Source organism: Orbicella faveolata, unplaced genomic scaffold (genome assembly GCF_042242905.1).
Source record: "Orbicella faveolata isolate gen_17 unplaced genomic scaffold, um_ofav_v1 contig_25, whole genome shotgun sequence".
Lineage (NCBI taxonomy): Eukaryota > Metazoa > Cnidaria > Anthozoa > Scleractinia > Merulinidae > Orbicella > Orbicella faveolata.
In genome coordinates this window covers 2,344,670-2,370,559 of record NW_028301553.1, presented here as the reverse complement: position 1 = coordinate 2,370,559, position 25,890 = coordinate 2,344,670, and the positions used below count along the sequence as shown (strand labels likewise).

General features: G+C 39.8%; 4 protein-coding genes across 6 annotated transcripts; 1 reads left to right on the top strand and 3 right to left on the bottom strand.

Moving 5' to 3' along the window:
- Positions 1 to 6: 6 nt before the first annotated feature.
- LOC149108553 (uncharacterized) lies at positions 7 to 8,438 on the top strand. Its single transcript, XM_089293212.1, has 5 exons — positions 7 to 182; positions 2,982 to 3,012; positions 3,435 to 3,492; positions 5,091 to 5,254; positions 7,170 to 8,438. Exons 1-5 carry the CDS (start codon positions 69 to 71, stop codon positions 7,535 to 7,537), a joined length of 735 nt encoding a protein of 244 aa, XP_089149338.1. The 5' UTR covers positions 7 to 68; the 3' UTR covers positions 7,538 to 8,438.
- On the bottom strand, positions 5,896 to 11,798 carry LOC110063494 (uncharacterized). Its single transcript, XM_089293200.1, has 4 exons — positions 10,235 to 11,798; positions 8,614 to 9,009; positions 7,583 to 7,651; positions 5,896 to 7,181 (listed from the first exon to the last, which is right to left on the bottom strand). Exons 1-4 carry the CDS (start codon positions 10,689 to 10,691, stop codon positions 6,904 to 6,906), a joined length of 1,200 nt encoding a protein of 399 aa, XP_089149326.1. The 5' UTR covers positions 10,692 to 11,798; the 3' UTR covers positions 5,896 to 6,903.
- A 135-nt stretch (positions 11,799 to 11,933) lies between these two features.
- On the bottom strand, positions 11,934 to 17,496 carry LOC110063495 (uncharacterized). The gene is made up of 3 exons (XM_089293209.1): positions 16,728 to 17,496; positions 15,008 to 15,397; positions 11,934 to 12,838 (listed from the first exon to the last, which is right to left on the bottom strand). Exons 1-3 carry the CDS (start codon positions 17,200 to 17,202, stop codon positions 12,645 to 12,647), a joined length of 1,059 nt encoding a protein of 352 aa, XP_089149335.1. The 5' UTR covers positions 17,203 to 17,496; the 3' UTR covers positions 11,934 to 12,644.
- Positions 17,497 to 18,856: 1,360 nt separating this feature from the next.
- Positions 18,857 to 25,864, bottom strand: LOC110042299 (uncharacterized). Of its 3 annotated transcripts, none has more exons than XR_002295878.2 (4): positions 23,344 to 23,889; positions 20,588 to 20,998; positions 19,650 to 20,066; positions 18,857 to 18,955 (listed from the first exon to the last, which is right to left on the bottom strand). XR_002295878.2 is itself a non-coding variant. In XM_089293203.1 (4 exons), exons 1-4 carry the CDS (start codon positions 23,954 to 23,956, stop codon positions 19,789 to 19,791), a joined length of 816 nt encoding a protein of 271 aa, XP_089149329.1. In that variant the 5' UTR covers positions 23,957 to 25,864; the 3' UTR covers positions 18,857 to 19,788. The 3 variants fall into 3 exon arrangements, 2 of the variants coding, with proteins under 2 accessions (XP_089149329.1, XP_020603323.2); XM_089293203.1 differs by adding an exon at positions 23,896 to 25,864 and having other exon boundaries at positions 18,857 to 20,066; positions 23,344 to 23,409; XM_020747664.2 differs by having other exon boundaries at positions 18,857 to 20,066.
- Between the last annotated feature and the right edge of the window lie 26 nt (positions 25,865 to 25,890).

Genomic DNA, 25,890 nt, shown 5'->3' with positions numbered 1-25,890 from the left:
CTACGGCCTTGGTGAACTGTGGGTAGAATATACAACGCGCGTAGACTGGTAACCAGGAGAAGAGGAAGATGATGACAGGCGACCGAGCTGATCATCAATGTCGGTTGCAGTTTCTCGATCTGCAAGAACGAGTTCTTCCAGAGGTTAGAATAAGCGACAACTTCGCTATCTCCACTTGGAAGGTAAGAGCTATATTTACGTGATAATAGGTGTGTGTGTGTGTGTGTGTGGGGGGGGGGGGGGTAGGGGGGAGGGCCTGCTCAGGAATAATAGGAAGATTTTTGTAAGGATTTTTTTGAGGGAAGAGTGGCATCTCTCTATTTTTTGCAATTTTATCAGCTTACCTTGTGATTCCTAATAAAGGTCATGTGATGCCTAAGGTGGGCAGTTGTTTTTGTTGTTGCCTACCATTATCTGACCTCCCCACCCACCCACCCAATCTCCTCCCCCCTTTAGAATTTTTAGTCTTTTTCATCACTTCTTTTGAGATTATGACCGTAAAGGTAAAAGGTAAAATCTTTATTTAGACACGGTAATTCCTTCAGGACTATACAATATTTAATTTAAATAAATCTAACTACCTAACTAATTTAATATTGTAAATAACTACTAGAATAAGAGAAATGATAAAAAAAAAACCTGCTTTACAAGGAAGCCGTGTATAAAAACAAAATAAAATTTATTTAAGACCTCTGTCAAAATCATAGTTCTTCAACTTAGATTTAAATTGATTAAGGGAGAGCGATTGTCTAATATTCAAGGGCAGACTATTCCATAGTACAACTCCGCTGTAAGAAAGACTTCTTTTACAGTAATTAGTGTGGGGCTGTGGGATAGCAAGCGTACCATCACTATCTCTTAGCTTATAAGTCAAAGTATCAGAACGGAAGACAAAGTGTGAACAAAGATATTCCGGAACCATATTATTTACAATCTTGTACATCATTATTGATTTATTAACAAGGCGTTGACAGTCCAGTTTAACCCAGTTGACCATCCTCAACAATTCATCAGTATTACAATCATAATTTGAAAAAGTTATGACGTGTGCTGCCCTATTTTGTAATTTTTAGTGCAGAGTGCACTATTGGGATGGTTATGGGGGTTGCCTGCCGCTAAGGAACTAAGGCGCTATGGCGCTATGGCGCTATGGCACTATGGCCCTATGGCGCTAAGGTGTAAACTTTAATGTTTGTTTAATTAATTAATTTCAATTAATTAATTAGTCTAGAGGCAAGGAAGTAATGGGAGTAGGGTGGGAAAGGTACATGTGTACTCTACGTAAAACACATTCCATCGCCGTCGCTTAACTTTGAACATCGCAAAGCTATATATTTGTTTCAGGTAACCCCTTGCTCTCCTTGTGGTACCATTCTCCTTAGAACAAAACTAATTTGCCCTAAACGCATGCGTAGATTAGTTAGGGTTCGTGGCTTCTATATTAGGTGAAGGATACATTGCATACGGAATCACGCACAAATGTTGAGTGGTTTTCCTTATGGTAAAGCTCAACATGTAAGACGCATGCATTCTAGCATTGTTAGTGTTATACACTATCTTTACACGCAGTATTTTATATATCGTGTCATGCGACCAAGGACAGCAGTTATTTTTCAGGTAGCGCCAGTTGTCCCTTTTTATTGCAAAAGTGAAACGTTACTGTGGCTGCGTAACTTTTAGAATTACAAACAGGTCGGTTCAACAAATATCATCTGCTGTTTTCAATCTACAATAGTGTGCTTGTCAGAGTTCAAATATATTGCTTCTCCTTAGCGACTTGTTTATTTCTTGCCTTAATTGTGTCTGTAAGAGAGACCAAAAAGTTCTCAAGTTAGTGGCGTTAATACTCCGCAAATTGTGAATTTGTAACAAAAGAAACCAGGAAAATGCTCAAATATTGCTGCAGACGCCGTGGCACCTAATGAAAGCGCAAATTAATTTAATCAGTCTTTGAGGAGACTCATTCATATCGGCCAAGTAGCGCTGTTTATCTTCAATACTTTTCGTTGAAAAGCTTCTCAGCCATCAATATCGTTGTGTGTTAATTTTGAATTGTTTTATTGTTAACAACAAAGGTGGCAACAGAAAAAGAAAGTGGTATTTCGTGACTATCTGATAATTAAATTAGTTCTTGTTCATCGGTAAAAATTTGCATTTTTAGTAAAACATCGTCTCTGTTTCGTTTCTTCATCACTACATCAGATATTTAACTTTCTTTCATTTATCTCCAAAAAACAAGGACATCTTCCGTATGTTTTGGAGAAAACAGGGGTTTCATATTACATGGCTCTGCGAGGAAAACAAAAGTATCAAGTTACAAAGTTGGCGTGAAGAGCTAAATTGTCACGTTTGCTGCTTCAGCGTATTGTTGAATTTAAAATGAACAAAAATCAACTTAAAGCACCAGTAGTAATTAATTTGTGCGTAATGTTTGGACCTTGAATGAAAATACAACCTTGAAACATACACACTGCAAAGGGGAAAAGCCGTAGCAGACTACCAAGGTAGACACAAACCGGAAGTGAACCGAGTAGGGGTGAGTACTTATGGGACTACTGTACCAGAGCTATCAATTGCGCTCTGCACTATCTGAGATTGTCTCACTAGTTGTAACTTTTGAGAAAGAGTTTTAGAACAGGATCCGTGTCATTGGGCATTAGTTGATCTGTCCTCCTTGCTCAAGACTGTGTGTGTTTTAGGGAGCTGTTTTCAGAATAAAGGTCAAGCAGGCAGCAGTTGGCTTGACATGGCTTGCACTGGTGTGTGAGAATTATTATATCAGCAGGTCAAATGCCTGGAGGGTATGCTGAGGGAGATGTTGATGATTCTATTTGATCGATAAATTAGTCACAGGAAAACATAGGATCTAGGAGCAGATTTATTATGTTGTAAAGACTATTGACCATATCGAAACATACATGCTATGTAATGTACAGTCAGTAACTGATGTGAAACACTTTTGTTATTCATAACATATACAGAATGGTGATGAACAAACATGGATGGAAATAGGTTGGTGATCTTATTCTGACACTTATGTTTTACAAACTTATAGCCATAATGTTTATAGTCAAGAGTTTTACAGCTGAAATTATGTACTTTTAGTTTTTTATTGTCAGTGGTTATATTTGAATGTATATGTCTTAATTCATGATGTAAGTATAAGTCTACTAGCATTCTTTCATGAATGCGGTTTGCAAATATTGGCTATGCTACTCACTGTAGAACTATTCTATTCTAGATAGTAAGTAGCTTAGTTGTGTGCGCTTGTAATAAGAGTCATAAGAGTCAAGCTTTAGAGTTCACTAATTATTAGTGAACTCTAAAGCTTGACTCTTATGACTGAGCATTTCACTTGAATGTGTTACTGGTAAATTGTAGTTCTACTAATTGTATCAACTTCTATAAATTATGCATATTAATTTTATTTGCAGTTAGAGAGGCATTTGGAGACTTTGTGTCTGACTGGAAAACAGAGAGATTTGTCGAAAGGTGTGATTTTATTGTCACTGAATTTGGTAGTTTGATTGTATTGGCATGTTTAGCATTCTATACTTGATGAGGCAATGATTGCAACACCAAGAAATATACCTTTTTTAGGACTTTTACTTTGCATTTGTATATTCTTTGTGTTTGTGTGATCCCTTGCAAAGCCTTTGATTTATGGTTGGGGGGAAGGGGGTGAGAGCCTGGGAAAATAGGGGGCGGTAGGTGGGAGGGGTAAGGACAGGAAGTGGAGTTCTGAGAAGGCAGGAATCATTTCTTAAGTGTTTAAATACTTTAAAAATCAAGAGCTTGAAATGTGGTTTGACTTACATTTAACTTCTTTGAGACTTCTGGGCCAAAAGAAAAATGAAAATTCACCCTGGGGCTAAAAAATTGAGGCTTACTTGTGGTAAAATGGGAAACCCCTTTACGTTGGCTATGTCATAGGTCATGAAATGTTGTTTAAGCTGTCAAAAGACATGGGTGAGAGGAGCAAGGCTGAAAACAAAAGAAAAAAGGAAAAGGAAATGCCTAAGGATTGTGCAGCTAAATGACTAGGATGTGTTTTGAGTCTCCTTGTTTACATGGGACAGGAGCAAGAGAGATAAGGGCAGGAGGCAGGAGATAAAGGTATGGGAAGTAGGAGAGCACAGTATAGGAAGTGGGAGGTTCTGACCATCCTGTCTGCCCCACTTTATGAGAACTTAACATGTTATCATGCACTTAAGTTACAAAATAGAATTACAGCTTTGATTTTTACAGAAAATACCCATACTCCTTGCCCCATAGAAGGGATAGGAATTTCCAGGGGGAGGGGTTCTTTATGACTGCAAAATTTAAAGAAATGTATGAAGCTTAATAATTTGGAATTTCCAGAGGGGTGGAGATCTTAGAAAAACTCCCTTTGGTGGGGAAGGTATGGATATTTTCTGGAACTGCACATAATTTTCGCCAAAAGAGAAATGTGTTCACCAGAAAATATCCATACCCTTCCATGGAGGGTTTCTTTGGCTTGAACCCCTTCCTTCTGGAAATTCTAGTTTTGGCCAAGACTTTCCTACTTATTAATATTGGTTTTCCCCTTGAGATAAGGAAAAAATAATTATTTCAAAGCTTTAGTTAATGGTGTAGCACGGTGGCCTCATGGTTAATACGCTCACCTCTGGATTGAGTAGTCTGGGTTCAAGCCCTGTCTGGGGACACTGTGTTGTGTTCTTGGGCAAGACACTTTACTTTCACAGTGCCTCTCTCCACCCAGGTGTACAAATGGGTATCAGCAAACTTATTAAACCCTGCGATGGAACTGCATCCCATCCAGGGGGAATAGATTGAAATACCTCTAGTCGCTTAATGCTACTGAAACCAGAGATAAGTGCCAGCCTGATGAGCCAATTGGCCCATATACCGACTTTACCTACCTACCTTTAGTTAATGGCGAGTATTGAATAAATAAATCACTTAAATATAACTAACTTTATTTATATAGTGCCATTGCTACGTTTTATTGTGCTTTACAAAGAAATATCTGTGTTCAGAAACAGTGACCCTACAAATGTATCTTGTAAGTTCCTGTCATTTTTTTTTGACAATTTCTCTGACTGTAGGTATTCCTCACATCCCACGCTGTTTAGAGAAGATGGCTTTTTCTTTATCTGTCACAATGACAGATATGTTGCAACAGCATTTGCATGGCAAGAAGAGCCTCACAGCTCTGAAGGAAGGCTTCATTGGCTAGCAGTCATGCCAGAGTATCAGCGACAAGGCTTAGGTAGAGCTCTTGCTCTGTGTGTTCTTAGATACCATAAAGAGCATGGCAAAACATCGGTCTTTCTGAAAACTGAGCCTTACAGAGAAGCTGCTATTAAACTTTATAAGGATATTGGGTTTGTTATGTGTGATGATCAAGGAAACAAAACTCAGGGCATGTGAAGTGTTTTAGATTTAAAATGACAATATCCTGGATACATAGAAAAGGATTTTCTGGGTTGCCAATTAAGTGTTTCTCATGTCCATTGGGCAACTGAAAGATTAATAATCCACTAACCCAGCAGAAAAATTTGGTGCTATAGGGCAGGAATTTCTTTACATATGGCATAGTTTGGTTTGTAATTACAGTTTAACCTCCACTCACAGCCACCTCTCCACAACAGCTGCATTTTTGTCTTGGGGGACAGTCTGTACACTGTACACTCACTCTTACTTTAAGCATTTTTTACTTTAAGCTTTTCTTAAAAATAATATGTTGCATTCCCCCCAAATACAAATTTACACCCCAACCTCCTTATAACAGCCACCTCTCTACAAAAGCCACTTTCCTCTGTTGCCATGGTGGCTGTTGTGGAGAGTAATGTCAGGAAGAAATTAAAGCACTAGCTATTGCAAAAATAGATGAAACATTGCAAACAAATCTCTGTTGCAACTAGATATGCAAATCAAAGGTTTTATATTTTCTGTAATAAAACAATCAAATTTACAAATGATGGGAAAAAATTCAAAAGGTATTTTACAAATCAGGGTGAGGTTTGTTTAATACATTTTACAAATATCTGTAAAACCTATTATTGGTTATAATAATAACCATTGTGGTTTTTTTAAATAAATAAAAAACTTTCAACTTTTATTTAATTTAGCACATACAGTTGTAACTCATTACTTTAATTTTATTATAGCATTTTTTTTGTATTTGTTTTTCTGGCAAGTGATTTATCACACAACTCAGATATCCAAGGTGGCTAGTTACTAAAATCAGCCGATCGAAAAGGCTGTTTTATAAATCTATTACTAACCAAGCTGGCTTATTTGGAACCATACTGGAAGAAGATTCAGGGGCAAGATTCAAGATTCAAAGAGAACCGTCACCTCGAACTTTTGTGACACGAGAAATTTTATGCCAATTGTTTTAGTATTGAAAAAATGTCGTTTTGGGTATCAAAAAAGGTCAGCTTTAATTTTCAGAAAAGCAATAAGTCCTAGGGTTTTCGGGAAATGGACCAAAAAAACCTCTAGAATTACCAAACAAATAGAAAATTTACTGATAGCTCAGCCTAAAGCCTTGGCCAAACGGACCCGCAAGCAGCCGCAAGTTGAACTTACGTTAAGCCTTGCTTTGGGTGGCCAAGTTTCCTCGCAAGTACACGCAAGTTGCAAAAAAAAAAACACTTCAAGGGTTTGGGCTTAGTATTTCACTGGATAGTAGGTTGCTTGGGTTGGGTTGGATTGGGTGACCAAACGGTGAAAAACTTGCGTCGATTTGCGTTCAAATTTGATCTCGACGAAAGTATCTTCTCTCTGGATCTTACTGGATGTGATCTTTACTGTCAAGACCTTGAGCACTTATTCTCCTAGTATGGCATTTATAGTACTTGGTTAATAACATTGACAGATAAAACAATCACAATCTTGTAATTTAATATGTTCCTAATACAGGGCACTTTCAGACTGGCCAATTTCATCTTCATATCCTTTGTTCCTTGATCCGATGGTAACAGCTTTTCCATCGATGTTTGAATCATTAACGTACTTCGCACTCCCCCGTTTGTGGGCCTTGGTATTTTTCCTCAGCTTTTTTATAGCGAGATGTAAAAGCAATATCACTAAGAAAAGTATGATTAAAAATCCGACCACTGCTGCTGCTAAAACTCCACTAGACAAGGTCTTACTCTTTGTTTGTTTGTTTCCACCAGGATCTGACTTATCTGGAAAATATGGGCAAAACAGCCATGTTATAAGTTGTATAAGCCGGTCACTCTGTAAAGAATGTACTATCATGGAATCTGCTATAGCCACGGTCCAAATTTGTGTTGCGAGAGCCTGGCATTGGAGTAAAGAGTCTGGGAATCCCGAGTTCCTCTTTGCCTCTGTTTCAAAACAAGTCCTCGCGCAAAGCGTTTCATATGAAAGGGAATTTGATTTGCATGAAAGTGAAAGTGCAAATGAAACGAATTTTCGTCAAAATGGTTTTGCAGGAAAAATCGTCTTGACGCAGGCAAAAGGCAACGTGGAAACGGCCTATATCTTGGGTGGAAGTGGGGCAGTCATTATAATATTATAGCTTTCTCTGCACTCATTGCGGGCCTACGCTATTAGTAAACATTACCTGGTGTGTTGTTTTGCTGGCCTTGGTTGTCACCTGCTTTGGACATCACCTGAGGGGTTCTAGGAGTCACTAAGTAAGAAATGAAAACAACGACAGTGAAAAATCGGGAAACCGTTCTGTAACGGTCATTTGAACCAATCAGTTGCAATCAATAAAAATAACGATACGCACAACAGCAAGTGCATTGAGGTTTTCTATAATGAGTCGCAAACAATGCAGATAATTTTTTAAAAAGCATTCTACTTGAGTTTCTGTTGAGAGACCCTAGGAACTAGGTTGAGTTATTTGCTGACATTTTTTATATAGCGTCCGGAAAAACTGACTTTCATTGCAAAATTAAGGAGGCTTTGTTTATTTAAGAGCTAGACTTCTCTGAATATAAATCTCAGTTGAGGGAGACGCGGTTGCATTATTAGCTGTTACTTCTTGTGATGTACATACGGACATTTATTATATGGAGAAGAGTGTTTTACTGGGAACTAAACCACTCGTAGATTCCATACGCCACTTCATCCGGGACCCGAGTGGCGTATTTTCCGTATGTCACCTTTGTGAGTGTCGTATCGTTCAATGACGTCACGATTCCCGCCTTTTGCTTTTGTTGAATTGGTTTCTCCATATAATAAAAAGAACATTACACGTTGGCTCGAAGATATGAATTTTATGTTCTCGTGGCAAGAACAATATCTAACGAGTGAGCGAAGCGAACTAGTGAGATACTGTTCTTGCCACTCGAACATAAAATTCATATCTTCTCGCCACCGTGTAATATCCTCTATATACTAGTTAAATTACTATTGCAGACCATTTTAACAGTTTAGGCAATAACGAATAAAGAGTTGTTCAAAAATTGTAACGGTCACGTTTGAAAATGTATGTTATTCAGCATACGAAACGTCAAGTTTAGTATAAAAATCGCTGGTGTACAACGGTTTTATAACCGCTGGTTTTTAGTTATATTTGTAACCAAACTACGATGGCCTTAGAAAAAGAGCTATGATATGGTATGATACTGTTATTGTTGAACAAACCTGGATTTTGTTTCATCTTGGCTGGCGGCGGCGGCCATGATACTGGCCAGTGAGTCAGGCTACACAAGCCGTTTCCAACGTCAACTTCAGGGTAATTAGGGATACATTGTGGAAAAGAGATGTTGTGCATTTTCAAGTCCTTTCCGCAATTAAGCCTGACCTCCTCACATAATGATTGACAGCTGTCCAGGGTGGAGCCGACATTAGTGATACATGGCACCGTTTCAACAAAGCAGGCAAATTTCTTTAAATTGACCGAGCAGCTGGTGTTAAGGACTGGTTCAAGGCTTTTAAGCCAAGACTGGAGCCGAGTTCTTGTTGTGTTTTCCAGGCCACTCAAATTGTCTTCAAGACATGCAGGCTGACTTACTGTTTCGCAGTTTGGTAACGTCGTTTCTGCAATGTAAAAGGACAGTTGTTTGTGTTGAGTTTACTTTTTTTTTACTCTTCAATGCTGAGTTCTCAACTGAGAACGTTTTCCCGTGCATGGCGGTAAAAATCTTACCGCGCTCGGAATTTTTTTCTTATTTGGTAGTTGACACTTCAACTCAAGACAATTTTGATCTTCTGCCTGTGGTATATCGGATTGTCTAACGAAAAACTGTGTCAGGAACGCACGCGGATAATTTTGCGAATATAGTTCGTGTGCACTTGTCTGACTGTATTTCAATATTTATACGGCAAACAATTATCACTTTGTTATTAGGTCTTTCTTTTATTTTATACATGACCCCACAAGCTTTTAGCTTTAAAACTCATCGTGTTGAAATATAGCCTTCCTATCCTATCCTATCCTAACAAAAATGCCCACACCAATTTAAAAGTACATATTTAAAATGGTCGTGATGTATTTTCACTCTTTTTTCTATTTACACGGCATGTTTAAGCCGTTGCCATGTTGAAGATGAAACAGCTAATACAATACTGTCATGAATACAGCTAATATACTCTGTCATGAGATTCCCAAGCTCCGAAATTACGGGTTTCCGGCGTGGGATGTTAACTTTAGGAATTTCCTTTTTATTTCACAATTCCTCTTAAAAACGTGACCTGCTTTTTGTTCAGATATTGTATATGATACGATTATGTTTTTATTACCCTTTCAAATCTTTTATGTTTTATTGAGTAATTAGTTGAAATGACCGGTTTCTGGTTATTTGTTCCTCTGCTCATTAAATAACCACAGAGTTGTACTGGCTTCACAGTTTGATAGACACGAGTTGGTCTCTGATGGCCCACGCGAAGAATTCATTTCTTTTTTTGAAATTTTAGGACTTTATGACGCTCAACTTGAGTTCACTTATAAACGTGAATCACAAAAAAGGTTGCCTGCTTAAGGGTCTGCTAATCTTGGTTTTCTAGTTTGCTTTTAAATATACGAATTATTGTTTTGGTTAATCAGGACTTGCTTTCATTTGTTGAATGAAAAAAATATTGTCTTATAACAATTAAAGTACACAGCAACAAAAAATTGTCCGCCAAAAGATCAAAAATACTTTAAAAGGAAATGATGATACTGATATGAATGTGAGAAATATGTTAATCAGAGAAAAAAAATATGCGAGTGCTTCCAACAGGGGAGAGAACTCTCATACGAAAAAATATTGAAGTTGAAACTTACCTTTTGTGGTTCCAGAAACGAATCCATCGGGTTTAAAACAATTCGCCGTGATGTCTTCATCAGACGACAGTAGCCGACAGTAAGCTACATAGCGCTTATACAGTCCACTATCTTTCAGAGCTTTGTCGCAATCGTTCACAAATTGCTCGCAGACTTCTCGGCAAGGCAGAACAGGCTGTTCGAAACGTTCGGAACACTTCGGAACATAACGAGAACAGACGATAGTCTTTGAAAGCGGTGAACAACTGCTGAAACGATTAGCAAAGAGAGTCACTTCAGATGAAACGTATTCTTGGTAGCTCGTTTGTCCGATGTCTGAAAAGTTTGCCGTGTAAGAGTAGTCAACATTGGCACAGGCAGCAAGAACAGATGAATTAATTTGTCGACATTTGCCGGCGAAAGTAAAATCAGTTGTTAGGAACAATACGCCGTTGAGCACCAGAAATGAGAGGAACATGGCCGGAAGGTTTTACTGTTGACGAGCCAGTAGCGCAATTGATTTAATTATTTTTTCTCAGGTCTTACTTATAATGGATAATGATGGAGAATATAGCCTATGCAGCTTATATTAGTCAAGTGTTTTCAGGACACAACTTGGATAAGCCAATACAGAACATGTATTTTTAACCCACATCAGTATATACGTGAAATTACTCATGAACAAACGCAAGAGATTATAATCTCTTGACAAATGACAATCGTTGGAAAAAGTCAAGTATCATATTTAACTTATTTTACACTTGTAAAGGAGCTCAAGGACAGACGAGTTTGGTTTCATAGCTGTGTACGAAATTCCTATTTGATTTTAGACTGTTTGCAGTCAGTGTTTTTCTTCCGAACACCACAAACATATTGCATCGAGTACAAGGGTGAAGGTTTAAGACGACAGGGGTATTGGAAAAAAAGTCTGTTGGAATCTTTTTTTTTTCTTTTTCATGCATGGCTGATAAATCTCAAGTGTCTGGCGAAAAACATGTGTGCGCGTTATACCGAAGTGGTGACCCGGTCGGTCCAGTATAAGAATGCTAAAATCCTAGATACTCGGCAGTTGAGACAAACACATTGTTTATGTTCTTCACACTGTCTCTTAGAAGTCATACATTTGCATAACAGTACAGTTTGGATAACTAAGGACGGGGGAATTTGACAACGGAGCTTTATTTCTTCGTTCAGGCCTTCCGTCCACACTAATCCGTCATGAAAACGGAACTTTTCGAAAACGTTCCTCACACCGGAGGAATTTGAAAACGCCGGCCTCACGTTTCAGTGTGGATAGAAAACATTTTGAAGGCGAAGCTTTTGGAAAACGATGAGGTTGCGATAATTATGACATTTCCCCGCTCGAGTTTTACCCAAACACAAATCCAAAATGATCGCCGTATTGCAGTGTTTTCAAATTTGTAATGTGGACGGAAAATATTTGATGTATTTCCAGAGTGAAACCTCCGTTTCCAAATTCCTCCAGCGTAGTGTAGAGGCAGCCTAATAGTTTCAACCACTTGGGCGGAGCGAGAGGGAAATGCAGGAATGTCGTTCAAACATTTGTTTTTAAGCCGCAGTGAAACTGGTGGACTTACCAGCGCACAAACATAACTACAACCAGATCGACCAACTTTGAATACAGCGTGGCGAAGCTCTAAACTTTTGTAAACCTTGAAAAAGCTTAGGTAGAGTTAAGTTAAGCTAAGACAAAAAGCCATCAGTCGAACAGTTTTATTTCGATCCAAGACTGAACACTTTAACAAACATGGCAGAGCTTGCCTTGTCATCTGTTGTTGTTATTTTTATAGAGACTGTGATCCTCCTAACCCGCGCTTTGTGGCACTGGCCAAAAGGATGCATATGGCAGCCTCTGGGGATACGATCGGGTCTAGCGCCTGAGTGAAGTTATATACACCTTAGTCAAAATTGAAAGCCTAAAAAATAAAATAATCAATTTAACATATATGTACATTATTACGAAGAACAGACTCTCCAGTGAAAAAGCAATGTAACAATGGTCAAACTGCAATGTAACTAAGTGAAAAAATTTGGTATTTGGCTAAGAGCAGCTAAAATTAGGACGTGTTTATGATACGAAATGGCGAAATGCCACTGCGGGAAAGAATTAATGTGGAATTCGGGTGTCTGTAAGGGTTAACCCTTACAATTATCGAGAGTTTGATATTTAGGCTAACTGAAGGGCTATTTAGGCTAACCGTAGTGGCATTTCGTCATTTCGTGCAATAAAAACGCTGGTAAGATTACTTCTACAAACTTGAGAAGGCGAAGTCGCTGGTCGTCTGAAAGTCTTCCTATCTTGTACGCGGCTTCTTAAATGTTCTAAGAGTTGTCGACTCCATAAACTTCAATTTCATTTAAACTGAGCTTCTATCGGCCGTGAGAGTAGTTTCAACTCGTTCGTAATTTCCTATGCAGTAGGGTTATCAATATCTGGCTCGGTGTAAGTTGACCGCTGTTGCACATAACCGCTTTTCTTCTCCTGATAGCGCCTGCGCAGAGCCACGGCAATGTAGATAAAAATGACCGCGACCACTGGCACCAAAACGAGGGCCGCAATGCTGCCTGCCGGGAAGGAATAGGGCAACAAGTGATCCGGTGATGCTGAGGACAAAACAAAACAGAATCAATTATAACAATCTGTCCCTGATACAAGCTCAACAAAAAGTTGCTAAAATGAATGTCCGGCGGATCTAAAGGACAAATAGTTGCTTAATGACGGGAATTCCTCTTTGATTTCGCTTGAAAAATCAATATCGCACACGTGTGACTGAGTAGTTTTTCAAGTCATGAGTGTGTTGGGGGCTGACCTTGTTCCGGAATAAGAATAGCCATATTTTCTGCAAGTCAATAACACGATTATTCCGTTTATGGACTGACAATCCAAAGCAGGCCGTACTTGTACCCTTACTCGAAGCGGAAGTGACGTCATAACATGTAGTCTGGATAATTCCAGATTTCCACTATTCTGCTGCCCGCAAATGCAGTGACGTTTTCCGGAACGCCCATATTCCATTTTCCATTTAATTTTTTTCCGGGAACAATGTCAATCGAATACACGCTAAATTTAACGTGAAGTCAACGAGTGAATGAGTTTTCCTCCTTCAGTTTTCGTAACTTCAACCAGAAAGACTTCTTTGAAAGGAAATAGGTACTCACCCCAATATAATTTATATATTTATAATATATTATAATATAATAATATAATATAATATAATATAATATAATATAATAATAATATATAATATATAATATATAATAATATATAATATATAATATATTAATATATTAATATTAATATATTAATATATAATATATTATATATTATATTATATATAATATATAATATATATATAATATAATATAATAATATAATATATATAATATATATTATAATTTATATAATTTATATATTTATGCCTATCTTATCTTGTTGCTCTTTGTTTTAATATGAATGTATTATTATATGGCTGTGTCTCACGAACTTGATTGGCTGAAATCGATATTGACCGCAGTCTAGATTTTCCCATCTAGACCGGTGTGATTTTGCGTTGAAAAAGTAGCAAACTAAAATACTAAAATGTTCACCATTTTCTTTTAGTTTTTTCTCAATCATTTATGGAAGTGCCAAAAGCTTGATGACCAAAAAAAAGGTAACGAAGACGAGCAAATTTCGCCAGGTTTAAGTTAAGCTCATCGCCGTTTGGAAGCAAACTGTGAGCAAACCAGTTACATTAAAGAAATTAAAGTTTTCTTCTTTGCCATATAATAAACATCTTATTAACCGAGCTAAGTCGGTCTGTATGGGAGAATCTTGACCTCGATTATATAAACAATAGCCTCCATCTGGCGCAAAAATATGCCAGGCTATTTGTCCGCGGACACTATCTGTTCCGAGAAGCAAACAGTTTTCCGAGAGCATAGCTCGAGGAAAACTGTGAGCTTCGTGGAACAGGTAATGTCCGAGGATGAGCGATAAGCTTAACTTAAACCTGGCGAAATTTGCTCGTCCTGGTTGTGTTTATTATCCTTCAAATCCTTTTCGTACCACGCGCAGTGTTGAAAATTGGGGAATATATACGTATATCCTCTTGGAACTGAACGTAATCTGTATCTAAGTAGGATAAGTAATCGTATGGTATTGTAGAATGAGAAGTGCAAGTTGTAGTACTGTAAATAATATCTGTAATCGTATCGTATTCTAAGTAGTGTAAGTAGTGTATAAGTAATCGCATTGTATAACAAGTTTTGTTAGTGACATAAGTGACTGTACACGTATCAGTATTGTAATAAGGGGAAGTAGTTGTATTACTATTGTAAATTGTGTAAGTAACCGTAACAGTGTTGTAAGTAGTGCTAAGTAGTGTGAGATCACAATTAAAATGTAAAATAGAGTTTTCCTTCAGTCGCTAATGTATGAAATGAAAAGTCAGTCAAGTCTCAGACGGAAAACTTCATTAGACTTGCGTTGTCTGACCGCGGCACATTAAAGAAAAGAAATTAGTTTTGTTTATCATATCATCATTGTTAGCTAGTTAACCCTGATAGGTGGGTTAAGAGAGGCCATTTTTTCAGTTCTCGGTCAGCAGGGATTATATCAGTCTTCATACAAACATTCTGTACATTCTGAGAGGGTAACGCTCCTAAACTGAGCAACATTTCTCGATATATCCTTGTAAACAGGCGGTTAAAAATAATGAAAAGTGCCGCCCAACATAAAGCATTCCATCCGGGAATTAATTCAATATTCCAACTATATTTTTTCTCACGTACCTACATCCCAATGTTCAGCACTAGGCCACCTCTTTAGATCGCAGAAACCGCTGTCCGCATATCCCCCAGGGGCAGCTGCACAATACGCCGAGACGTCAGTGCCATTGAAGGCTTCAGGACAGTCGCTAAAGAGCTCAAGACATCTGGATCTGCACAACGACTTCATCATGTGTCCGTCTTTTTCACACGGTGGCGTGTATGAAGCGCAGGCTAATTTCGTTAGAATTTCTTTACAACTGTCCTTCCCGACAGCTGCTCTTAGCTTGACGATGGTGCTATTTTCGTTGTCCTTGAAGTCTTTGCTTTCTTGTGTTTTCTCTGGTATAAAAGTATCTGTGCATTTTGCATCCATGCACTGCTTATTTTTCACCGCTTCGGTACAGGACAGATCTTTGGTGATTAGAAGAAACAGAACAAAGACCTCAGTGGCAAGTTATTTTATTTACACTTTTTTGGAGGGGGAATGAGGGAGGTGGGGTGGGGGAGCGGCCAACACGTTATACGCGCCAAGACTTCCGTTCTACCTATGATCCGGAAGACTTGTTCTAAATGTAACTTTATTAGTATAGACAAGCCAGTGGTTTTGTTGAGGGGTGGGCGGAGAATCCATAACTTTATAGAAGAAGCACAGCTGGACAGTCAGATGTGGGTTTCAGGGTCTTTTGCTTGAACATAATAAAGAAACATGACTTCCAAGATAATCATTTACGAGAGCTTCGACTGTATCAACTTAAATTGATGAACGGCTCAGTTACAAGGGCTCAGCGACACCAAGACACCTCCCTCTTCTCATCCCGATACACCCCCTCCTCCCACCCCAGTATACCCCCTCTTCCCACCCCAATATACCCCCTCCTCCCACCCCAGTACACCCCCTCTTCCCACCCCAATATACCCCCTCCTCCCACCCCAGTACACCCCCTCTTCCCACCCCAATATACCCCCTCCTCCCACCCCAGTACACCCCCTCTTCCCACCCCAGTACACCCCCTCCTCCCACCCCAGTACACCCCCTCTTCCCACCCCAATATACTCCCTCCTCCCACCCCAGTATACCCCCTCTTCCCACCCCAGTATACCCCCTCTTCCCACCCCAATATACCCCCTCCTCCCACCCCAGTATACCCCCTCTTCCCACCCCAATATACCCCCTCCTCCCACCCCAAACAAACAGAGACAAACACATATTGACAAATGACAAACAAAATGCCCAAATGCCGCTGATTTATTTGCTGGTACCCATTCCCCCGCAGTATAAAAAAACATTCCAATTCAATTCAATTCAATTTTAATTTAGACTCTCACAAACATTAATTTACAGAACCTGAGGTGTCAGAAAAATTAGAATACATATAAATATATACAAATTACATATAAAAGATGATAAATGGAATGGTATCTACGAAATAATTTACAATTGCGATTAAATAAAGTGTTAAGAGAGAAAGAAAGGAGATAAAGGAAGAAAGTGACTGAAGAATACGCCACCATATTACAATACTGTACAATAGCAATGCAAGTGAGTAACGTTATTGTATGTGCTGGTGTTGGTTTGTGATAGAATGAACAAAGTAATAAATGAGTTTGGACTTGAAACACTACAGGAGAATGACCGAATAAAAGAGCCCAGATGAATTGACTTGTACCCGCTCATACAGAGTTGGTGTGTTATTAAAGAGTACACAAATTATTTCACTGCGGTATCCTGATGTCTACTAACCTTGTGAAGAATTCTGATTAATAATCCCTGGCGGCTCAAAACAATCGTCAGGTTTTCCACTGTTTTTAGACTTTGAAGGCAGAAGACCACACAGAGATTTCATCCAGTTTAATCCGTGAACATCCATTTTCTCGCCGCATCCGCGAACAAATTCCCAGCAAACTTCTTGGCACGGCAGCCATGGCCCTGCCATGGCTTTTTTACATCTCGGCACGTAGAGAGAACACACGATATGACTCGTGTAGTTTGAACAGTCGCCCAATTTTGCCGTGATGCCATTAACAATGTCTTTGAACGAATTGGCGAAGAATCCATACGTGATGCTGTCAACCGTAAAATTAAACCCTGCTTTGGCGCAAGATGGAAACATTTTCGCATCTATTTTGCCACACTTCGGTCCTTTAGTCTGTTTCGAATTTGACAGTTTTATGACCGTCAGGACGAATGATATACATACAGCAAATTTCAGATTCATATTTGCTCTCAAACGCAGCAGATTTCAATCTAGTAATGTAGTGAAAGCACTCTGTTTCGATTGCTCAAAGAGTGTCGATCATCGATGTCTTGTGACTAATTAAATTTCTCATTCCGCGAATATTGATCGAGTTGGCGTGACACCAGACTCTTTGTTATTGGCCTCGTGAATGATTCAAAGTAACTGAAAACTTGTGATGACAATGAAGATATTAAATGGCTCTCTTTGTTGTGGCGGTGCTCTTTGTTTTCATTCTGAGAAACCCGTCGCCGCCGCATGCAAATTGCCTTCATCCAAATTACTTTATCAACCCAGGACACGCAATGGGCGCATGAATCACTCGTGGATTGAAATATATTTAGTATTCTGCTAGTGTTTCTCCCTAGACAATTCATTTTGAACTTTGATCAACTTTAGGTAACCCTTCAGTGAGAGAATTGGTTCCTTTTAAGGGTTCTCCTGTCAATACTTGTTATCTTTTGTAATGACAAACTATTTTAGACTACGAGCAGTCCGTTTTTCGCTAGTCCGTCGAGCGTGCGTCCATCGAAGGAAAACCGTAATCCTGGGGGCGAGAAGCGTGCGCCCAATAGGGACTACTCGCTCGACAGACTAAGCGAAAGAGGGACTACTCGTAGTCTAGAGAATCCCTGATAGCTGATGTCGCGTAGTTGCCTGAAGATTTGACTTTAAAGGTATTTTTCCGGCAAAAGATTTTACTCATTACTCTAAACTGAATAATAAAGGTGAAAAGTAACTACCGTAAAATTCGATTTAACGCACTAGTTCCTAGGAAAGACTGTTTTCTTAGGTTTGCCGTTTAGGGACTTATAGGTACTTCAAGGTGCACATAATCCTTCGTGCTTCGCGCTGTTTCTCCAATCAGCTGCCGAAACCTACTTCAGTCGAACCCTTATTAAACCTCTCTTAAGCGGCTAGCCCCCTTTAAGCAGCCACTTTCCATTTTCCTGAGGGTGGCTTAACAGGGGTTAAACTATAAGTGTCCAGGCACTAACAGACCTCGGTGCGCCCATAAGGGTCCATGCGCGGCTGGAAGGACCGAGAAGGAATTGACTGCGAGTGAAGTGCCCCGGGGGATCTCTCTCTCGGATAAAGAGAAGTCTAATAACAATTCGTTCTCCCTGTTCTAGAAGCATCCTGCATTCTGCACTCTGTGTTGAAGCGAGAGTAGGTCAAGTCTGCATAAGAGCCAAGTGGCCCGTCAGGCCGGTGCTTATCCCAGTTTCTGTGGCATGAAGCGACTAGGAGTATTTCTACAGTGCACTCCCCCCTGGATGGGATGCTAGTCCATCGCAGGGTTACTCCCAGCATTAAATTCGCCGGTACCCATTTCTACATCTGGGTGGAAAGAGGTACTGTGAGAGTGAAGTGTCCTGCCCAAGAACGCAACACAATGTCCCCGCCAAGGCTCGAACCCGGAATGCTCGATCCGGAGACGAGCGCACTAACCGTGAGGCCACCGCACCTAGTACCTCCCACGAGCGAGGGTACTCAGCGAGGGTACCCAGCGATAAGCTGTGTTAAATTAAGTACCGTTTGACCAGAAATGCCACGAAATCGCCGCGATTTTGTCTCTTGAACTACAACAAAATAGACAAAGCAGTAAAAAAGTAAAAATCTCTTTCATGACAAGTTTGAACTGGTTAGAAAATTTATTGCTTCAAAATAAAAGTTCTTGATTTTCTCCCTGGAAGACTCCCTTTGACATCAAACTTTACCAAAAACGCAAAACCTGATTGAAAAAAATAAAGGTGTAAGAAGTCAACAATGAGACCAGCTCATCACTCCAGAGCGTTTGGAACTTCATTTTGTCTCTGCTTACTTGTTGCTCGCACTTAAATTCTCACTTAATTTTTTTCTTTAATATCTGATCTGTTCATTGGCTACTAATTCAATACTACGATTATCACTTGGCTAAGGCGCGACGGAGCTTTGGTGACGAAGTTTTGGACTTAAAATTAGGGTGTTGCCACGGACCACGCTCCGCGTTTCCAATGGTAACAGTATCGTTACCTGCATTTCGCGCTTTGTTGCTAATGACGTCAAAGGCCGACAAGTTGCCACTGGAAACGGAGTCAGTTATCCGTGACAACCACACAAGTTGATCGTTAAAAACTGGTCACCATGGCCAAACTTTCGTCGCACCTTACTCAACTGAGAATCGTAGTAGTTCCATTGCCATTTAAAAATAATTGGTGTTAGCAATATTGTTGCTTCATTTTCTTCTTCAATATTTATAGTGCTCAGTTAATTTGCTTCAATGTGCAGCGCTTATGCATTTTCATCCAATGCAGTGCTCGTTATTGTTCATTCTTAGCATGTTGTTGTTTTCATTATCTCCGTTGGCACAACTTGGCTGTCCGAAAGATTTAAATTTTTCCAAAGAGCAAATGAAACAAAGAACATGACCTTCTGGTCAAAATCACCTGCCGTTTGCTCAGAAATATCACGTTCTGTGTTTGATTGTACCTTGAGTTGTTAACGTGAACAGTTCGTGGATCGCGGATGATCTGTTCAAGCGTGATACCAAGGACGAAACCGCAATGCTAAAAGGAGCGCGTGGGCTCACGTTTTTATCGACACTGAAGTTTCCCATTCGTTCAAGGGATGACGCCGATATCCCCTTACCGTCCACCCCTCAGTGAATGGTCGTCGTTTTCGCAGCAAGAGCACACTTACAACAGCGATTACTGACAGCGCAATAACAACAGAAGACACAACGATAGCGACTACTGGCAGGGAAATCTTGGCCCTCAGCGTGACAGGTCTGGGAACGAATGAACCAGCCGACGGTGTGGAAGACATAGCGGCTGGTATTGATGAACTGCGGAGACTGGGCTTTACTGAAACAAAGAAACAAAAGTTAAAATTGTATGCACCTGCTGAACGTCAAAAATAAAGAAAACACAGCCATGACAGGTTAAATTCTGTTTTTTCAGAGGTTGTTGAAAGCGTCCGCCCGGCTTAGGCCAGCGTTGTGGTTTTTGCGCCCGGTATCTTGGGCTTCCAAACTCAACTCATTATAATGACTTCGTTAATTAGAGATTTTTAAAGTTTAAAACCAGCGAGGAGGGACTTTGTCGAAGGAGCGAAACTCTTTGCAGCGTGTACATATATACACAAATTTTTATTGAAGCTCCCTTTACAGGGCTTTTCAACCACAACAATCTACAGTAAAAATTAAAATGTTACATTAAAAATTTAAATAAAATCAATTTACACTGGGAGCAAGCTAGTTTCGGGGACAATGATGTTTTGTCGATCTGTGATCGTACTTTTTTTCACTACTATTTTTAAAATCACGTCACCATGACGAGGGGAACTTTGATGGTTCCAGCTTTAGTGACATATCACCGTAACTTACTTGTAGGATTTGGTCGTGAAGGCCATCGTACGGCAGTCGGCCATTTCGTTAGTTTGCAAAATCCATCCAAGTCGCTCAGTTCTGTTGCCATTTGCTCACAGTAACTGTATTCTCCAAAATGTTGCCGGTATAAATCCGGACACTCTGTCTGCACATTCTCGCAGTCTGACTTGCACACTGTTCTTAGAACAGTTTCTGTCTTGTCTTGTGGGAAACATGGTGGAGCAAACTCTGCGCAGAAAATTTTCTTGAGCATCGGTGAACACACGGAGTGATTTCCAAATTTGTGGAGTTTTCCCTTGAGCACATTATCGAGTATCAGTTGTAAGTGTTTAGTTTGCGTGGTATGCGAGTAGCCGAGATAGGAACAGGAAGACATTATAAGTTTGGTGCAGCTCTGAACAAGAGGGGCTGCAGGAAAAACAAAAAGTCAAGTATGGTCAAGAGAAGTTATGTTAATTCCTAGGATATGCGGTACTGTAAAACTTTAATTTCCCTCTGGACCTGTCGAGGCGTTGACACTCGCACGTGGGACTCGCGATATTCAGCATCTCTGTTCAATCCACATTCTCGTCCCCATAGCCCTTTTCACTTCTCTTAACCGGCGTAGCCTTGGCACGAGAAACATTTCTCGTGCCAAGGCCCCGACGGCTATGGGAAGCGAAAGGGGCTATGGGGAAGAGAATGCTCAATCCCCCTTTCGTGATATTTTCACGCTCGCTCCAGATCCTTTTAGGTCAGCCTCATTTCAGTCGGCCTGTTTTGTAGTCTGTTCTCGAGACTAGTCGATATGGAATTTCCGGAGTTGTGAGCATTATTTGTCCCAAATGTCAGAACAATAAAATTAAAATGGCATTGAGTTTCAGAACTTAATCTTTTTGGTACGGTGGCCCACAACTGTCACGGCTAAACAAAAAGTCACGGCACTACAAACTTAACTCACGGCAAGATAATGTTATCTGACGTCAAAACAAAATTAACTCACGGCAGTACACCATTAATTCACGGCAAAACGAAAATAACTCACGACAGAACACCCCTGATTCAAGGCAAAACAAAGTTAATTCACAGCAAAACAAGCTGTACCACTGTGTTATAAGGGCGTTAACACCGTACCTGTGCCAGACCTTTTTCAAATGGCTGAAAGTCAGGGTAGGTTTCTACAATGGATGGTTAGACAGAGTAAGCTAAGAACACTTGTGCGAGATCAGGGGACAAATGGCAAAAGGTAAAATTTGCGGTGGCAACTTTTTAATTGGCGTGTTCTCTGAGTAGAAGGGCGTAAACCATGTTGCTTTCAAAACAACAACAAAAACAAAAGCAATACCGAATTGGCTGCCAAAGAATACTGATGTTAAAAAGAACTTGTCGCTACCGGTGCGGGTGCATTGACAACCGTTTACATGCCACTTAAATCAATCCTCAACACCTGATCACTTTAGTTATAACCTTGAGCCCGAAAATAGTTCAAGGTTGAGTGTCATGCATATTACATGAAGCATCATTCTTACTTCTGTCCCCGCCCAATACCTATTATGTTTTTACTGGCATCGCCGGTCTCTCATTTCGTTGACAAATTCAGAATAGAAATACATGCGTAAGGGACTTTCAATCTTTGTTTCCTTCACCGTTGAATTTTTATCAAGAAGATTTCTTTTCAATTTTTCTTCGTGAACATCTCTTTTTTATGAGAGCTATTGTTGACTTTTGCCACGGTGTTGTGTGCTGCATTTTTCACTTCATCCTTATTTTCCTAGTGATAACATTTCCACTCGTGTGATAAAGTCAGGCTCATTTATATTAATTAAGACCTCAATTTTTTTAAATGCTTGTTCGAGCGGTGATTTCAACTCAGTATTCGTCAGACAGGATCCCCCAGAAATAGATGCCGAGTGTCGCAGCAGATATTAAAGCAATTTTCCAGCTTGTCCCCTAATTGTTACTGCAAACAAAGATAACGAAGAGCAATTACTCGAATTTTTTAATACCATGCATGTTTTAACCTCATAAGTTCAATTAATTGCTTTGAGAGTTTTCAGAAATTTGTTAATCTGCTTTAATTTTGAAGGAAGCCAAGAGGTTCCCATGGAAAATACAGTTTCTAAGAAATTAATTTATGTTAATGAGTGTCTGCCCAAACGAGTGCATGAACTCGTGATGACCTCCGGTAGTTGTACATTTTCTCTGCAAAAGCAGGTTAAAGTCGTGATTAACCCACGCATGCTGTTAAAAAAAAATCGGTACCCATCTGCAGAAACTCAGTAAATAAAAACCACTCCCGAGCGATTGCTTTGCTTCAAACGACTTATGTCCAAATATGCTTGAGACAAAAGCTTTATTGTTCCCTAATTGCATAACAAAAACGGCGTTTGTGCGTAAAAATAACCTGTTGTCAAGAGTGCCAATTTTTCATTTGCATGTCGCCACCGGTAAAAAACCTGAAGAAGGCGGTAAAAATTTCTTGATGAAAAACAAAAGTTTTAGACTGAAAACTAGTCGCTAAAACCTGCGACACTTAGCTTGTACAAAAAATCATCAGCCGATGTCAAATCGAATACAATACCAATAGTTTAATTAATACAGAATATTGTTTCAAACGCACGTGTCCGAAATATTTAAATTCAGGTTAAGAGTAATATAAAGTGTCAGTAGCAATTTTCACTTTCCTTCCCAAAATAAGAGTCAGTAATAAACCCGTTGTTAAACTCAACATTGACATAAATGTTTAAAAAGTATAGATGATTTTTTATACTTACTTGTAGCGTTGACTCGCGGCTTATAATTTGCCGGTTGAAAGCATTCGTCTCGGTCGCTCTTGTTCGCTATGGAATAAGGCAACAAATGACAAAGCCCTTTTATCCACTCAATTCTCTCGGAGTCTACCTTTAACTCGCAGTCCCTGACAAAGTCTTCACAGACCCTTCTACATGGCAAAACTGGACTGTAGAGATCTTCGACGCATTTAGGAACGAAAATAGAGCACAATATTGTATCGAGATATTTTGAACATTGTCCAAACTGTCGCGCTTCTCGCTCTATGTGATATGCTATGATATTTTCATGAAGTGTCGTATTACTCGGGAAATATGCTGTGTAATTGTGCCCTGCTTTGATACATCTTTGAAATAAAGACGGGTTTAACCGCTGGCAAATTTCGCTAAAAACGCCGGGCGGACACACAACAACGAGAAAAAATATCGCTGCTGAGTTTGTCGCGATTTTCATCGCCGTGGTCACGACCGTGCCGCTAGGACGAAATGTTTACACGTGTTATAAAAAGCGAAATAAATAGACTGATTTTAAATCACCTGATTGATACCTGAATTTCACTGAGTCACGTTGCTGCATGTCGGTGGGCTGAGTTGCCATGGCGATAAGTTGAGCAAATCGGCGTCAGGCACGTTAGTTAAGTGGCCACTAAGAAACTTGAAAGTCGGCTTGGCTTTGTTTGCGACAAGACCTGAGTAACCAAGCTTGGACAAAGCAGGTGCTTGCTTGGCTGGATCACGTGACCGTGGCACATGTAAACTGTGTTCAAAATTCTTTGTTAAGCCTCAAGCAACTACATTACGCACGAACACAAAAATTATGTTTGTATTTTATTTTCGTCTTTTCTATAACTGGTCTGAAAGCTTGGACAAAACTCTTCATCCCACACAAGAGTTTTTCCTGCTGAGGATTGAATTATTATGTGACGAGGCAGCTGTTTTCTAAGAGCAAGATTTTTAGATAAATAAATAGATTTGCCAGCTTTCAGTCGACAATCCAGTTTGGCAAAAATACAACAGCAACAGTCAAAAGGCATGTTCTTTAACAAGAACCCTGCAATGTCGCGATGCAATATTCCAATATTGATAAACAGTTTGCTTGAGGCGGCTTGCAACTTAATTTTTAATTCCAATTTGCTCGAGCAAGTGGAAAAAATACCACCACATCTGTGTCAAACACGAAGAAACGAATTGCCGTACGGTCGACCGTTGATCAGCAGATCGACAGAAATTGGGGACAGAATGAGTGAAATCGCCATATGAACAAGGAGTTGCGGACAAAAATTTAAATTTACACTACAGATTGTGCAGTTGAGTTTTGAATTATGAAGCGCCTGTCCCAATTTTAGCTCAACCGGCCACTAAGTTTCGCAATCTGTTCGTGAAGAATAAACCACAGGGTTATTATTTCCTCTCTCATTTTACACGGGAGAATTGACAGAACGCAAACGGAACTTTGTAACTTCCTCGAGCAAATTTGACTTGAAAGTTGCTCCGGGCATGATGTCTTAAGCTTGTCTTTGCATGACGAGCGTCCTCGTCCCCAGAGGCCGCGCTCCTTTAGGTCAGCACCAAGAATCGCCACCCTTGGTGCTGACTATAAAAGGAGCGAGGCCTCTGGGGACGAGAATGCATGACGAGGCGAATGAAAAACGTGAGGTAGCTCTTCTACCCCAGGACTCCTCGTACACATGTACATATAAAGAACGTGTTTCAAAATGGCGGTCTTTACTCGCGATCTCGGGATTTTTTGTCAAAATATTTTGAGTGTTTTGTTTTTTTGAAACACTGTTTACGTTACTCATATGGAGACTGAGAAGTGACGGATGTTGGTTAAACCCGTGACGGTCAAAACTGATAAAACACTCGGCTTGAAGGTCTTTGAAGGTTGTGCCAAACTGTGACAGGCTTGTGTTCGTGGTGAGTCCCGGCGGAAAGTCACGCATACACTACATGACTGTCGTCGCGTGTGCTTGACCATTGTGTTTCTTTCATCGCTCGATCGCAATCGCGACCTTGCGAAATTCATCGTATAATCTTCCAAACACGCGAAAATAGCGATGATTAGTGCAAGAGCAAAACCACATCATTCTTCCGTCTTTAAAACACTCAGATATTTTTGTGCAATGTTTAAATGTGTACTGGGTTGATTTTAGGGAATGTTGCGTTGTCTTTTTGGGTGCACAATAATTAAATTTCGAAGACATGTATTTCATTCACTTGAAAGTACTTCGTGAATATAATTAATTTTCACCATGTGCGAAACCTTCAAATGGACCAAGCTTCTGGTGGTTGAATTGCAGAAGGATGGTCTACAGAGTCCTGTAAAAATTTCTTTGGGCAAATGATTGTGAGCGACGCGAGAGCTTTTCAAAGTACGTCAAAAATGCAAATATTTGACCATCCGTCGTCAAATTTCAATTTACGGGTTAGACGTATATTTTAGCATGCGCCACATGACTTGACCTATGTTAAGCTGAAATAGACACAGAGCTGATAATTTCGAAATGTTCTAACCTCATTTGCTGTAAAAGG